Below are 17,831 nucleotides of genomic sequence, written 5' to 3' on the forward strand. Positions count from 1 at the left end.
CCAAAAGGGGTTAATTCAACTCCCGGATCATAAAATATTCTTCACGATAGTCTACTGTTCCACGAAAAATTCTTTTACTACCGTTGCATAGTAAATCAGGACTGATGAAACACTAAGTTAAAGCTTTAAATAAAGATGGCGCATGTTTCAAATATCTATGTAGTAAATTTCCCGCTCTCTCAGATGAATAAAGCGATTAATGGAAGAACAAGACTTTGTGAATACCGTGATCGAGTCTGCAATGGTTGCATGAGTTTCATTTACTGTTATTATAAATAGTTTTATAGGAAACAACAAATATCCAAATTACAATTACACCAAGATATAAATAATTGGAACGCAGATATCGGGATTACTGCTTATCATTCAAAGCCACAATGCGGATATGGAGCTAAACGAAGTTTTTCGACTAAAAAGGAGAGATCTAATGTAATAATAAATGTACTACTAACCAAAACTATTGTTTGATATTTTTCAATTCGGTTTTTGTTTTTGTACGTACTTTAAATTTTTACGATAAATATTCTGTTTTGTTTTGTTCCTAGTTTTTGGTTTTTTGTATTTATCAAAAAGGCAAGAGATATCTAGAAGATTTGTAAATAGTAGCTGTTGTTGTGGCAATAATGTAGAACTTATATATATATATTGTAAAGCTGGCACCGCTGCCTATGCCTTAAAGCGGCTAGCAAGTTACAACCCTTTTAGCACTATTTGACACGCAGCACCGAGTGTATCGCCCGTGCTAAAGTCCAAATAAAACCGCGAGTTTAAAATGTAACAAATATAACAGTAGCCTGTCGAAGTGTCTTAGAAAAAGTAATAATTGTATTAGACCCTTTTCATTAAATCATCATAAATAAACTCTTTGCATCTCGTTTCTAGATTTCCCTCCCGTTTTAAATCACCCTGTATTTCCGAGACGTAAAACATCGCAAAACTAACCAAATCGATTAAAAGATTACTTCGTTAGAAACAATAGGAGGTCGTTAACAGTGCAAATAAAAATTCAAATTGGTTCGGTAATTCTAGAACTCAAAAAGAAAACTTACGTCCGACGGTATTTAGCGAAGATAATATAAACGAAGAATTTCAGTTTCCAAGTTTTCGATAATGTTTTATAGGAGAGTGCACTCTTAAATATCGCCAGCAGCTGTGTAATTATTTGCTTTAAAATTCGAGTTTAGATTTTTTGCCCATTATTCGGATTTCTATGACACTCGACGTGGCATTTTCTTTATTTTAGAATCCTTTCAATCCGTCTTCATTAAAGGAAACGAGAATAAAAAAAAAACATTAAGAACATTACTTGGTTGTTGGTTGTTGCAGTTATTCTCGGCTGTGGTAAATATTTATCACCTCGATAATTTACAAACAACTGTTTAATCAATTTTCGCTATTCAGCACATGCGTTCTGAAAAAAGGCTGTTGTATAGCGCATTTTAATAAACTTTGCAATCAGATCGCATTATCTGACATAATCGCAAAAAAATATTGGAAAAAGAATAGGTGCAATCATATTACTTTTTATTTATTTATTAGATTAGATTTTCTTTATTAGATAAGGGCTCAAAAGCAAAATAAAAATCCCATCTCAATATCTCCACACTAACAAAAAAAATATTCTAAATTATTTTAATAGTTTTCATTACAAGTTACAATTTACTATCTAAATTGAAAAAGATAACAAAAATTAATTTTATTAACTTTGAAAATTAATCTTAATAATAATAACATAAAACACAATGGCCTACACAAGGTACATGATATCTAAATTATAATTCTAATCACCCCCGAAATAAAAAAAAATGGTGTTGGCATTGGTTTAACATATAAAACTAACATCACCAGAATATAGGGCAGAAATTTTATCAAAACTTGAACAAAGTTTAACTAAAAATCATTTTCCTAAAAATAACATAAGGTTAATAAAATAAAACAGCGAACCCGCATGTCCTACGATAAAAATAAAATATCAAAAATAATACTTAATCTTAAAATCTTACAAATCCATAAAATCAGTTTTTATTCAATTAAAAAGTAAAATTCGAGTAACAAAGAAATCAAATGTTGCATATTCAATGCCTTGTTTAAATATATTTTGATTAAATATTAATATTTATAATACTATTAACTAAAATTTTAACACAAATATTTGTAGTAAAATAAATGATTCATACTAAAAAAGAAGTAAATGCTCTAAATGATCGAAAAAATATTAGTAATTTAGGTAAATTATACTACAATATGACACAATCTAAATTAAAAATCAAATCCACTTTCTTATAAAAAGAGTATTTAAAACAAACCCTAGTGCGGTAAACGGAATTTGACTTTAGAGTTTATCTAACTAGTGACTTAAAAAAATTACCGAACGTGTTGCATACTATACTTTTTCTACATCGTTATTTTTTGAGTATATTTTCGCAAAACAATACGAATACATTCACTGACTTGACCGTCAGAATTGACAAACGTAAAAATCCGATTGCTCCCAAACCCGTGCGGTAAAATCGCGGAAATGTCCGAAGTGGTTCGAATCCGTGGGAAACGTAATTGACGTGGTAAAGTGGCGCTTCCCGCATACTAGATCGATGGGTAATTAGACAATTGCAGACGGGAGTAGAAAAATTAATTTTATTATTTTATATTTGTACATTCCCAATTCATCATGTATGTAAATATTTTTTTATGAAATATATAATTTATAATATTTAAAAAATACATTTAATTAGAAACATGTTGCGATATGATATATAAGCAATTTATCTAAAAAATAAAACGTATTCTTTATAAATATTTATATCACAGTTTGACTCAAATCACTCAATAAAAAACTAAGATTCCAGAAATCAAATGTTGAATATTTAATGTCAGGTTTAAATTGTCCAAAAAATATATTGGATATATTTTTTGGGCATGAATATAAACACGGAAATTCAGTAAATCATAAACTTAATTTTAAATAAATTAAAATTTTAGCACAAGATAATTATTATCAATAATTTTAGTGCTACTAATACATGCAGAGGTGGCGGTGTCCTACTGGATGTTCGCCTACTGGATCTTACGCAAGCGACGATAAATATCGACAGAGGTGAACTGCTACCTCGAGTGGATGTTTTACTGGTGAGAACAAGTTTTGATTATTTTACAATTTTTATTTTGATGATTTACGTGCCACCTATGAATACAGTCACTTTGGAAAACCTCTTTGATTTTATTGTATCTTTCGACTTTGTATGGCAAAAAGTTGTGTATTTTAGGTAATTTCAATATCTGTGCATACTCCGACTTCCTAAACTCTGGTCCAACCAATGTGTTTTTGTCGGAAATAGAAGCAATAAAATATTGGACTTAGTCCTGCATAACACTATCAACATTGCATGGGAGCAAGTGCAATAGATGAGTTAGTTCAGCAAGATGATCATCATCCTGAAATTCTTCTGTCACTTCATTTAGCTTATTCCTTCAATAGAAAACACGACTTTCCTATGTCATTGGATAATAATTTTAATTTTGAACTTTCAGCTCATGTACGATATGTTTTCTAACATATGTATGACTCGTTATGGAAAGTCAGCTAATAACAAGTATCCTCCCTGGTATAATTCAGTTATATTATACAATATAAAAAAGAAAGCTGGATGTCACAAAAGGTCCAGTCCTGGTAGTCCCACAGAATTGCAAAATTTTAAATTCCTTAAGTCGAAGATAAAATCTGAAATTAGGGACTCCTATGAAAGCTATCTAGTGAAAATTGTACGTGACATTAAAAAAATCCTAAAAAATGTTGAATAGTTTTGGTTAGATTTGGTCTTTTGTTAAAAACAAGAGAAATGTCAAGTGTACCCAATTATATGAACTTTAATGACACTGAGTTACATACTGGGCAAGATACACTCAACTTTTTTACACTATGTTTATGAGTCATTTTCTAACTGGAGTTCTCTCGACAATTTTATAGGATTGGTAATTCACACCACTCTGAAAATATAAACATAAAGATGAGGTGGAAAAATCTCTTGAAGTAATTAAAACTAAATTTACAATGGGTCCAGATTTAATTCCAGCATTCCTTATACAAGACCGTCGTTTTTTTCTGGCTAAACCGCTTGTAATACTTTTTAATCTTTGTCTGACAAGCCAAGCCGTTTCTGGTATATGAAAAATGCCTAAAATTATTCTCTTACACAAAAAAGACTGTAGATTGCAAATCACAAACCCACAAAAATAGGTCTATTTCTCTTATCTGCAATTTCTGTGTAAAGTTTTAGAATCTCCAATTTAATGACTAGGACTCAGTATATTTCTGAGGGTATTGATGAAGGTTCTCTATTGGATGTCATATATCTTAATTTTTCAAAAGCGTTGGATTGCCTAGATCACAAAATTCCTATTCACAATCCTTTGAATTTTCCGAATCGCTTGTTAATTTGTTTTTTTCATACTAACCAAAACTAACCACACTCAGTACGTCTATCTGTATGGTCACACTTTCGATGAATACATTACTTCCTCGGACATTCCTGAAGGCTCAATATTGCGACCATTATTATTTTTAACATTCTCGGTAATGACATTGGTAAGGACCTTGATGTCAGATTTTTTATATGCGTGGACGACGTTTTTTTTTAATAAAATCCGGTTCTCACAGAATTGTCTTACTCTCCAGCGTAATTTGAAGCAAATCAACAATTGGTTCCTAAATAATAACTTGCAACTTAATACAAAAAGCATAATGTTGTCTCGACATATACGACTATCATCTTCTTGATAAAACTCTCGCCGGTCTAACACTTTTTGCGACTTGGGAATATTATTCGACTCGAAATTATCCTTGGCTCCTCATGTTAATAAGGTACTTTCAGAAGCCTCCAAAAGCTATGGATTTCTCGTACGTACCACCAGATACTTTAAAAATGCAGAAGTGATATTTTATAACTCATACGTCGGGTCTAAGTTGGAGTATGCATCAGTAGTTTAGTCTACTGGGTACAATTGCCATATTAATAGCCCGGAAAAAATTCAGCATAAGTTTTTGAAGTGTGTATGGTACAAGTTGAATAGAATATATCTCTTAAAAGGCTTTTCGCATACAATATTATTAAATAGATTTGGTTATGTTTTTCTTATATACTAAATTTTCTGGTTCCCCATATTAACTCTAAACTTAGTAACACATTCATTCTGCCCACACCAAGAACAAATATTTTAAAATTTTCACCTATTTTCTTGATGTGTTCCGAGTACAATGCTTGACACGATTTGGACTTTTTTACACAATCTATTACTAAAGTGAAAACGTCATTACACCATTAATTATAATTATTAATTTCAGTCTTTTCCCATTCTCTTGTTTTTTTTATTAGAGTTAATACTAGTGTTAGGCTAGGCTAGACTAGGTTAAGTTTCGTGATATCATCATTACTTACAATGCCTCTGTAACTATTTAATACTTTGTTCTATAACCTACCTTTTGGACGTCATGCGTATTGGGTAGACTTCTTTAAATAAATAAATAAATAATTTGGTAATAAAAGAAAATATTAAAAAAATAGTAAATGCAGTAAATGGTCGAAAAAAAAATTAGTAATTTAAGGCACTAAATTAAAAATCAAATAAAAATAACAATGATATTGAAACTGAAAAATGTTGAATACTTAATAAATTCTTAGCAACTAATAATAAAAATAAACTTCAAAGTCAATATATTCATGTCAGTCATTTCATATTTGTACTTTCGTAATTCATCGAAAATTTCACTATGCATGTAAATATTTTTATATAAAACATCTAATTTATGTAATATTCGTTTCTGTTTAAGAAGGATGAAAACAAGTTATATAAATAAACATATAATATGTGTGGCACAAAAAGAATGTACAAAGCGAAGAAACAAAGAACTATGTCGAACCTTTCCCTGGACAGAGAACTGTTAGGTTTCTGTTCAAATAACTCAATTCCATTGCAGATTATGCAGTGCATCAAATGATAAAAAAATAACAAAAATAATAAATATAAATAAATAAATAACTATTACACTGACTGAGCTCTGGTGCCTTAAAGTTTGTGAATTCATTATTCAGATAGGAAATAAGTGCCTGAAATATCACTCACGCAGTCTATTGTTAGACCCCATCCTAAAATAAGTAATCCTAATGATTATAGTCATTTTGAGTCTGTTTTTTTCTATTACCGGACAAATTTTAATAAGCAGTTTTACATTACATCAGTTTGATCAATAATAACGCTATAATACTAATTAGATCATTTTTAAGTAATAGGAGATACAGCAAATCAAAGTTGATAGCAATCTTTTGAACTATCTACCCCTAGTCACTGGACTTCTAGAAGATAATATCTTAAATTTTGTGCGCAGAGGATACTCAAATTCAGCAGGACAGCAATAAATAATATAAAATTAGATTGGGATGCATTTGTTAATGTTTCATCTAAACATATGCTAAAGTTGAATAGCAATAAATGTGTCGTCATTCTTTTATAAACCAAAAGAAGCTTTAATGAAATATCAAAAGATTTTTCAGTAAGGATTAATAACATTTTGCTCTAGGTTTGTTGAAACCATAAAAAGTTGAGGCCTAGTTATTTATTCATTATTTATTATTTATTATTATTATTATTATTATATTATTTATATCTCAATAGTTATTGTTGTCCACATATTTTACCCTATATTACACATATAAGAAACAAGTGTATCATCTTCTATCTGAAAAACAATCCGGTTCTAGATCTGATCGTAGTTGCGGGAGCACCATATTAGACATTACCGATAACATTTTAAATGCAACCGATGAAAGAAAGGTAACCGAGAAAAATATAATCACCCAATCCTTTAAGCTATTTTACATTACGTTGGTTTCTCCGAAAATGCTACCAAGTTTTGGTTACTTTGTGTCCCACGAGGCAGTATCCTTGGTTAAATCTTTGTTAGTCTTGGTGCCTTGTTGCGTACTGTTTTCACCCTTAACTTCATGGGTGCGCTACATCACTGTAATTCTCATTTTTATGAGGATTAAATCTTCACTTTGGAAATGATAATCACATAACCCATGCAACAAATAGCATAACCATTATACTTAATAACATAAGTTTTCCATTGTCTGAATTATATAAAAGCTCGGGTCTCACTCTTGATTCACAGTTGTGGTTCAGAGAACAGGTTACCAATAAACTAAGCGTTACCTATATTAATTTGAAATTAATTTACGGTAATAGATATGGCTTTGGCAGAGAATTCATAAGCTGTTGTGTGAATGACTTGTTCTGTCACAGTTTAATGATTGCAGTGCTGTGTGTATGGACCATGTTCGGATGCTGACAAGCGTTACCTTGACCAGAAAGTTCAGAACTCGTACCTAAGGCTAATTTATGGTGTGAGGAGGAGAGATCGCATCTCTCCGTACCTTCCGCGTCGGGTTGGCTCAATATGTACCTTCGATACAAATAGCTCTATTTTAACATTATTAAAACAAAAGAAAACCTTTATCTGTATAGCAAAATTATATTAAATATAAAAATACACAATTTGAATCTGGTGGAAGACACTGATTTGTAATACCCTTAACTCAAAAGCTTATTTTAATACTAATCAGTCTAATTCAACGTTTAGAAATGATCTCAAAAAACAGTTGTTGCCATCCCACTGATATTAAACTCTTGCCATTTATACGCCCCTTTCGATCCCTCTCCTCTTGTGTGTGTGTGTGTGTTATTATATAAAATTTCGCTCTTTAAATTGAGGCCTAAACTTTCTAGATGGCTGCCCTTGCAAAGTCTGTATTTTTATTTAGTAATTTAATAATATGTAATGTTCATTGCTTTAACAATAAAATTATTATTATTATTATTATGAATTATTAAGAGAAAATGCAGAGAATCAAAGGAACATACATAGGAGAATAAACAAAATGACCAAGGTAAGCTTGCGAGATGGAAACAATATGTTGAAACGTTTTTTCAACGATGACCGACCTAACTCTCCATCACCTATAGATCATCAATCAATTAAATGGAAAGGCTCCAGTAATAACCAGAGCAGCTCAAAAAATGGAAAACCACGGGTTCCGATAAGGTTAATATAAAAATAATTGAAATAATTGCAGAGAACGAAAGCAATGGCTTGGACCTAAACATATCACTATTTAGTAAAATGTATGACTATTGTAAAATACCGTGGCATTGCCTGAAATCAACATTCGTAACAATACAAAAAAAAAACTAGACGCGAAGCTCTGTTTTTTCTAAATGTTGTGACTCAGAGCTGCACAGACGTGTAAAATTCTATTCTTAACAGTCAGTCAGTTCTCGCTGTTGCAAATTTGTATTTCTTTATATAATGGACTTTTCTGGTACGATATGAATAACTTAAGGTTATATTTTTTTAAAGTAGTCAAAACTTTAGTTTTGTGAGTTTAGTGACGATATGCTTGAATTTTCCAATATATCTCTTTCCGGACTGCCCGTTCTTCATTTAGGTGGTTTTGATTTTGCCTTGACTTTCTAAAACCTCCGTAATTATTTAAATTATTTTTTATCGTCCGAAATATTCGTTTGTCTGGTTGGTGTCGCTCTAGATATGTATTGAAATAAAGATCATTGGTGGCCCCCAAGTTTTCATTTGGCAAAATTTAACACTTTATCGTATCATACTTTTCCTAATTTTGGTACGTTTTAAATTCCTAAATGAACTAGAAGCTTAAGTTTGACCACTAAAAACATTGACGTATGCAAGACCTACTAATACAGTAACAAAGAACTGCCCTATATTTCCGCCTTTTTTCATCACAGATACTTCTATCTATATAGCTCAAAAGGGCATTCTATTAAGACTATAGCCAACTATGATTGCCATATAAAATAAGAAAGTTATATTCATTTATTTGAAAATGGAGAACTGTATAAAAAATATAAGTACGCCACTACGTTTACCTTAAAAAATCCGTAATAATATTCTTATCCAAATGCAAAATTTTCATAAGTAAAAAAGTTATGGGCAACTTTCCAAAGGGTTGAAAAATTGAGAAACTGTTGGTGGCGAAGATATCGCCATGCTGTTTTAACCATTAAATATTTCTCAAAAATGAAGCCTTCGGTATGTAAGTCGATTTAACTCTATATAGTTCAGAAATAGGTCCTGTTAAAATACTCCAATTACGATCACCCCGTATATAGAGAATTTCGCTATTCGTGCCATGGAGTGCTTTAAGTTCTAGAAAACGCAAATGGATCTCCTCAAAGGCACGTGATATATTTATATTAATACCTATTTTACTTTCTGCTATTTCCTATAATCTTATCAAGTTGGCTCTTACTCATACTTTTTACGAGCTTTAGCAAGAATTAATAACATTTTTAACTTGTAAACCATCAGATGAATATTAGGCATTTTAATATTTAATAGAAGAGAGCATTGATGACGAATGTTTACCATTTTGTTTTTAAAAAAATAAAAACCGCGTTTGCAACGGTCGAGAAAAAATTTCAATTCTCGAAAACCAAAAAAATTTTTGAACAAGAAGACGCAGTAGATTCGGCTCCATATACTTTTATTACTGAGGATATTTCAAAAATGTACATAGTGCGCCGAATATTCAAAAAATGAAAAATGGGTTCCCATGTTACTGAAAATTGGCTATAACCAAAATACTGTGTTTGAGATGTCAGTTTCATTTACATGAAGGTATAGCCCGCATAAACAGCTAAATTTTTTCTATTTAACGTTTTCACCTATTGTACAGGGTGTTCAAGATATTAAGTGATATACTGAAAAATTAACAGGTGCCTGAAATTTACAGCAGATTTGGCAAAAAGGTAGAAGTTGAACTATGTTAAACAACTGTTGAAATATGATTGAATGGAATTCTGCGACGTATTTTTTAAAAATAATTGTTTTTTTTGCGATATTTTGGCTTTCATAAAAAAATATTTTTTTCGAAAACTATTAACCCGGTCGGCCAAATGTGGGAACCAGGAAATGCCGAAGATCCGGGACCATCATCTTTATTTCAACATTATATACAGAATTTTTCAATTGTAAACAAAAATCTAAAATATTATGAAAATTGTTTTTTTCGACATTAAATTATTAGCCGCAAATCAAAATTCGTGACAAATATGTATATTTGGTTTGCGCCGTAATGAAGGCCGCATCGAGGCCTATAATTTTTGTATTTACGGTTTTCGTCCATCACACACGCTTCTCGAAAAAGTTCATGTGACAGTCGCTATATCTGGCACTTTTCTGGCATTTGTTGGATTATCTATCAGGGTGTGTCAAATATGGGTAATGAGATGATCCAACTTCTTCCATTTTGCCGAAACAAGCAAGAAGTTACTTAACTTACATTGTTTCTCGTTGTAGAAAGTCAACATTTCTGAGATCATTTACTTATGTGGGAATAAAGATATTAAACTCCAGGGTATCATTTAGGTAAATACCAATACTAATATTATAGTTAAGTAAGTTATTCAATTAGTCCATTTTTAATTTATACTAATATGAAAAACTTTGATGGTTTTAATAACAAATTTTCTGGAAAAAGGAGACACCATTAGTAGGTACAGAACTTTAGCTGACACCTATTAAACGAAAGGCAATACAACTGTTGTATTGGGATATTTTTCTCAGTGCATCCATATTGAACTCAACACCTGTCAGCGAACTGCGACTACGATTTTCCTAGGCATTCTATTATCGGAACGCTGCTTATAAATATACGATAAAACCCTGTTGAAATCTTCCATTTAGATTCCGAACCAACGCGAGCGATGCGAAATCGATATAAGCGCTATTGAAATAAACAAAAACGCATCTTATTTTTGCAATGCCTTCGCTCAAAAGCGCCTGCCGTCCTGACACCGTAACGAATTTATTGCAGGAAAGTTTCCCCTTCGACGCAAAAGGTTTAGTCTCTGACGACAGCTTATGTAACCGTCGGAAGTTTTCCCAGTTGCGTAGCCAAACCACGGCCAAACATTTTCTGAAGCTCCCGTGACGTTTCGTCTTGCAGGATTAGCTTTACGCTACCCAAAACGCATACGTTTTCATTAAAATTAACTCTTTGACGGTGCCAAACAGACGGGAACTGTAATAAGCATTTCGGTAGAGCCTCGTTTAGACCCAAACGATCCCGTTCGGCTTGCACTCAGAACCATGCATCGGACCATCGAGAAATTCCATTACGGCGCTTTACAGCGCCATTTTTTCGTTAATGGTTGCGACGTCGTAAGCTGATTGTCATTTCCGCAACGGGTATTAGAAGCAGCTGCCCGCGGTGGAGAATATTTGCATAAACGTTTCCAATAAAGCAACTAAAGTGGTGTAGAAGCGTCGGCTGCTCTATTCAATTAGAAGAGCATCGGGCCCTTGGCACTTCGAAACCAAATGGTATTGGTTATTGCTCTAAGCGGGACCATTACTGTCACGCTATTGCAAAGTCGCTTCCATGGCAAGCAAATCAGAAGTGCTTTTAGAGAGAGTGAACCAGAATGCAGTGGCGTAGGTGCGGGAGTATTTCATATTCTTATGATAAAAACCATGATACACCAAATAAATATATGACTGCGTGTGTAGGAGAAGCCAACAGGTCCCTGACGTCACACGGAGCTTGATTTGGTTAGTTAGTTTTGGTGTTTTTTCGGTTTTCGTAGAATTTCAGTGCTTTTTTGTTGTTTGGATTAATTATTTTATATCAGATTGCGGTGTTCTGTGGAAGGCTGCAATGCAAATTTCGAACTGAACCATTCTTCGAGTGATATTCATTTTCACCCATAAACTTATTATTAAAAAAATAAGAAACAAGTCTAAAGAACAATTTTCTTTAACATTCACAGATCATCTCGAAGGCACCTAGATTTTTTGTTAATTATTAATAAAGTGATACTTTAACTATTATTATAATATCAAAACTTCATTTTAAATACCTACTCCAAAAATCTTAATTTGATAATGCCAAATGCCATTAATCAAATTCGGGCCTATTTTTATATTAACTTACAAATTTTATAATATTTGGTTTCTACAAATATAATAGCAACTTGCATTTTACCTTAAACTATTCTAAGTAACAAACATTAGCAATTGCACTGTAAACAAATATAATATCCCAGAAGTACTCTGCGTCAAATTCAAATTTTTAGCTTCACTTGACGTCATGTGCGCGACGGAAGTATTCAAAACGGCGAACCTGTCGTATTTTTGTTTGTGGTATCATGACTAAAACCTATATTTTCTGTATTTTGGTTAATTTGAAAAGTGAAGAGACGAATTAAGTATAATTCTCTCAGACAATAGCGTTTGGTATATGTTAAAACAACATGTGATGTGATGGAAATAATTTATTAAATCCGAGATTTAAACAAAAATACAATTGTGAACTGCGCAAAAAGTTAAACAGTATTTTACGCCAGGGATAATATAAAAAATGCAATATTAAGATTGTCTATTGTTGCAGGAAAAACAATTAAAAACTTAAAAACTAAGAACAAGAACTGTTTAACTAAGTTTCACTTTATATATTGCTCGAAATATCTCCCACCAAATTTGATACGAACTTTAATGCGCTCTTTACGATTGGGCAGTATAATAATAATAACAAGAGTATATTCGGCAATAAAATGCCAGACAGAATAAAATAGATTGGTCATCTGCAGTAGCGTTCCTTGCCTCACTTACAATAGTTTTATTAGATAATATTTTGCACTGAGCCCACACCCCACTATAGCATTAAATATACAACGGTAAGGAGGCAGTATTAAAACTTGATGACCCATTTCAGCAATTATTTCGTTTGTAACATAATGCAAATTTTTGACAATTTTTAACGACTCACATTTAAGACCATTTTGTGAGTGATTAATCCGCTTGCTCTGCAGCCAATTGATATATTCTTCTTTCCTTGTCGAATTTAAAGACGCCCTATCGAGATTCGGCAGCAGTTTTACCCGGTCATTGGTGCTATGTCTGACGAGTGTACGACACTGGGGCACCTTCTCCCTACAATAACAATAATAATAATAATAGTAATATTAATAAGCATTTGTACAGCCAACTTACAACTGCAGTAAAATATAAGATCTGACTTTATTTGAACCGGTGCCATCACTATTATGCAAGGATATAATTAATGATTTTATATTGTTCCAATTTTTTTAATAATGATTTTCTCCTTCCAGTACATGGTCAAAACATTTTCTTCAAGTACTATCTGGTCTTAATTCACATGAGTGTATATTTTTGGACAATATATTATCGCGTCTAATTTTATTTTTTAATTCTATAGGATTCAAATCCCATTGATAAGGTGGTAATCTAAGGGGGACTTTTTTCTACGAAATAATTTTCACCACAAAGGTCATACTGCCAATTTTCACCAAGTTCACCTACCATATCCTAATCAGCGGTCTTTAATGTTTTTTGTTGAATATAGTAGAACATTTGGCGCCCAAAATTCCCTAAAGCCAAAGATGTTGTTTTTCCTCTAGATACAGGTACGCTCAAAATCCAGTTCGATGGAGAATGGTGCCACCTCCTCAACTAAATAATATAAATTTCGTTTTTCTACGCGAAATAGATGCATGTTTCACGACTGCCAGTAAATCGACATCTGCTTCTAAATTCTGTTGCAGGTGCACTAATACTATTTAAAGTAATCAAACATCTTAAAATGGGAAAAAATAAACGCTATAAACACTATAAAAATCACAATAAACATACATCCGACATTGAAAATTTGTATTTTTAAGCGCTACTGTGACGTTTATGTTTGACAGAAGTTGTTTACATCAGCTGATATTAGTGAAGCGATCATAGCCCACTTTGCGGTAATACAATTTTTGTTTACTTTTACAGTTCATAATAATTCATATTTAAAATACAATCACCAAACACACAAAAAATAGTGATGACATCATAAAAAAAAAACATAAAATTCTACCAAAATTTCTCAAAATACATAAAACTATTCATTTTTTAAATAATTTATTTTTGTCTACGAACTTACTGTAGCTCTCGATAACCGTCTAAAAGTACTTTTTTGTATATTAATTACTACGCCATATTTCTATTATATGTTTTTACTTTTAAAACCAAAAGTTTTTGTTTGGAAAATTTATACGTTATGTACAAAAATTAAACATTAAATATCAAGATGCATATTCTATTTAAATTTAAATGCAAATATCAGTAATTATCGAGAGAAATAGAAAACTCGAAAGTTCTATCTTAATGTTGTAATTTAGGGAAAAAAATAAAAGTTGGTTATATTTCGTTCGTCGTGCGTCGTTAGAAGACCTGCAGACAAATTCTAATTAACTAGCTAGGCACATATTAACCCCTTTTAAATTTAGATCTCCATTCCTAGTAACCAAAAACTGTTTCCATTCCTTTTGTACAGAAAATATTAAACACACTATCTCATTCGAAGCGTAATTGCGTAAATATTAAAAAGAGTACAAAATACGCAAAACTTTCGACTTTGACAAAGGATTCCAAAAGTTCTAATGACCAAGAATTTTAGATTTTTCTTTATATTTCAAAAAATTAACTGGTCATAACCGGAAATTCCAGTCTTTCCCCCATTTTTTCGAAAGTGGCCTAGACAACGGAAAATTATTGCGCTAATGGATATCAACTTTGTCCAAATTTGAGCTACTCTATATCTATTACAGTGACCAAAAACTAAAGAAGTTATGATCACATAAAGCCTCATTTCGTTGAGGGGAAAAATGCAAATTTATAACCCCTATATTTCGTGGAAAAGAAATAATACAGTAATAGAAAATTTATGAGAAAGTATTACCAATGAAGGACCAGTTTCCATACCCTATACTATACTTTTGTCGTAAGCGCAAAAGGGCTAGCCACTAACTTCCATATATTTTTTTACTTTTAAACTTTAATCCTTCTCTGAAAATATTTGCATGCCAACAAAAAAAAAACCTCCGGTAGGATGCAATTGTCATCTTGGATTATCTACCATAATAGTAAATTTCAAATAAAAAGCTTGCCAAATCAAGGCGGCAATTAATTTTCCGGAAAACAATGAAGTCATTCGTTAAGAATTGGAATCTAAACTTAGCAAAGGAACTTCCAAGGATATCGCTGAGCTTAATGGACCGCATTTCGGGAAATTTGCATATTTTTAGAATCCCGACTACAGCCATTTACATCTTAATAGTTTCGAGTTTTATTTTTTTTTTCTTGATTTAATTTTTTATCCTTTTTACAAAATCCGAAGTAAAATTTCTCCCGCATATTCTGAGACAGTTCACAGCGAAAAGGACGTTTCAAATTTCAATCCAATAGGCTGTCCAACAACTGCACGCGGAAATGTTTTTTATTTTAAAGGACCCAACAAATCAATGAAAACTGCATTTAGTATCATAATCGTAACTTGCGTAACTACCAAATGATATTTCAAATCATAGTATATATACATATATATATATATATATATATATATATATATATATATATATATATATATATATATATATATATATATATATATATATATATATATATATATATATATATATATATATATATATATATATATATATATATTTTTTTTTTTTTTTTTTTTCACGTATTGATTCACGGATGGAAAAATGTGATGACACTATATTCCGGGATAGCATCCGTTCGCTTGTTGAACTCCGACTGGAATCCTGCAGACATTTCGCCAAAATCTCACTTGGCATCTTCAATGCTCGCGCTCCGAAAACACTTCGAACACAATGTTATATATATATATATTATATATATATATATATATATATATATATATATATATATATATATATATATATATATATATATATATATATATATATATATATATATATATATATATATATATATATATATATATCCTGGAATCCTGCAGACGTTTCGCCAAGATCTCACTTGGCATCTTCAATGCTCGCGCTCCAAACGCACTTATGTTGAATCCTTGAACATTAGACGGACAAAAATAACAATCATCACTGTGATTCCTAGGTTCTCGCCATACCATAGTAAGACCAAAGCTTAAACATTTCTTCCTACCTTTTTGCCAGTTTCTCAATGCTTCAACGCAAACGGAACAAACAGTCTGAGGAGCCCAGGACTTGTTTTGGACGCTAATTTTTACACCAAGGTCAGCGTGGTATACATTTCTCACAAAAGAAGTTATAGTTTGCCATTGTTTTACATAACATACATAACCACCACAGATTGTTGCTTTGCAGAAAAATCGAATATTATCCAGTGTTGCCAAATCACATCTAATTTCATAAAAAATAATTCATTTAAAAATCATGCCTAACTTGGAACAAAGATAACAATTAATAAAATAATATTTTTAATGACAAGAATATTGCGTTTTTTGGACAAAGGGCCCCCAAAAATGTACAAATAAGCAAACCGCTTTTAAACGTCAAAATCACTGTAGACCTGTATTCTTATTTATTACTGTCAGTAGGGTGCGATAATCTCCTAGATTATTCGCTACCGAAAAGCTGCATTCATTTCACGAAATTATTTGGCGTGAAAGCGTATGACAATATCGCTTTGAGACAATCAAACTTTCCCAACTTTAGAATTGAGGCTCCGGCAAAAGAAACATTGATTTAAACTTTTTTAATAAGCAAATTTAAAATTGCTGTCGCAGAAACACGCGATTTTGCTTCCCGAGTCGTTCTTGTATAATTAAACAAATCATGCTGGAATATTTTATTAAAAAAATAAAATGAGCGCTGTTGGGAAACGCGTAAATGCCAGCAACCGCCACTTATTAATTTGGCTATTAATCAAAGATGATGAATGTTGTCGTTTTTACAGAACGCCTTTGCTTAGCAGGGCTACAAAAAAGAAATAAAGGGAAAAAACGGTCGGAATATCTTAGATAGAATCCGTTATTCACATGGAAATTTAATTCAACCTTCCAGACGAGGTTTTCCTTATTTGGGTCCACCGAGATTTCATAGAATCTCAACAAAAGGTTTTCTGTTATTATGCTTGCGCTACTACAAATTATTCACGTTTGGTTTTGCCATTTTCAAAGTATCCGTTGTTAAAAGAGAGTTGGAAATGTTTAATAAAAGTTCCGGTTTATCGTTTTTAAGGAAACAGTAGAAGAAACGCTGCTGTTAATAGAGGATAATAATAATAATAATAGTAATAATAGTAATAAAAGTAAAGAAAATATATGCATAAAAACGAAGAGAAAATACCTTTTTTGGTATAAAGTTTGGTTTTGTATTTTTTTTATGAATTTTAATTCATTTTAATATATTCAAAGATACTGCCCGAACAGAGTGGGGTTTTTACCTTCACCTAGTACCGCTAGATGGCACTTGAGTGATAAACAATGATCAGTTATACTGTTGTAATGTCTAGAAAAACTTAAAATGTTGTCGCGAAAGTGTAAATATGACGCTGATGCTTTTGTTATATACAGGTTACGAAAAATATTATTCGCATAAGCATCGAAGTGAGATGCAAAGATTTTGTTATATTGCCAAACGTCTCCACAGTCCTAATAATATAAGGCTCCTACGCTTGTGGGCAGTTCTTCGATTCCGTTGCAGCAAGGGTTGAGTTTTTGTTCCCGAGTTCTTTCGCGCAATGTCTATTTGAAATTACAGTGTTTATTTACAATGTTGCAAAAAATATTTATTGTTCTTTGTTTGTGCCGTTTGCACTAAAATAAGAACGTTGATCTTATTTAAAAAAAAACAGAATACGTTTTATAAAGTCAAAACTGTCCGCCCGCCATGAAAAATAAAAAAGGAGTTCTAATAATAAAACTAAAACTTTAATAATT

The 17,831-nt window shown here is 31.7% G+C and overlaps 1 protein-coding gene across 3 annotated transcripts in view; it reads left to right on the forward strand.

Moving 5' to 3' along the window:
• The window catches only part of LOC132708719 (G-protein coupled receptor dmsr-1-like), a 283,401-nt gene that overhangs the window by 149,986 nt on the left and 115,584 nt on the right, over window positions 1-17,831 (forward strand). Inside the window, exon 3 of one of the 3 annotated variants that reach the window (XM_060681250.1) lies at window positions 3,009-3,126. The exons of the other annotated variants lie outside the window; for them this stretch is intronic. Coding sequence (XP_060537233.1) covers window positions 3,009-3,082 — 74 coding nt within the window. The 3' untranslated portion in view covers window positions 3,083-3,126. The remainder of the gene's footprint in view (window positions 1-3,008; window positions 3,127-17,831) is intronic. 3 annotated transcript variants of the gene reach the window in all.

Source organism: Cylas formicarius, unplaced genomic scaffold, assembly GCF_029955315.1.
Source record: "Cylas formicarius isolate icCylForm1 unplaced genomic scaffold, icCylForm1.1 PGA_scaffold_12__32_contigs__length_19106922, whole genome shotgun sequence".
In the NCBI taxonomy this organism is placed as follows: domain Eukaryota; kingdom Metazoa; phylum Arthropoda; class Insecta; order Coleoptera; family Brentidae; genus Cylas; species Cylas formicarius.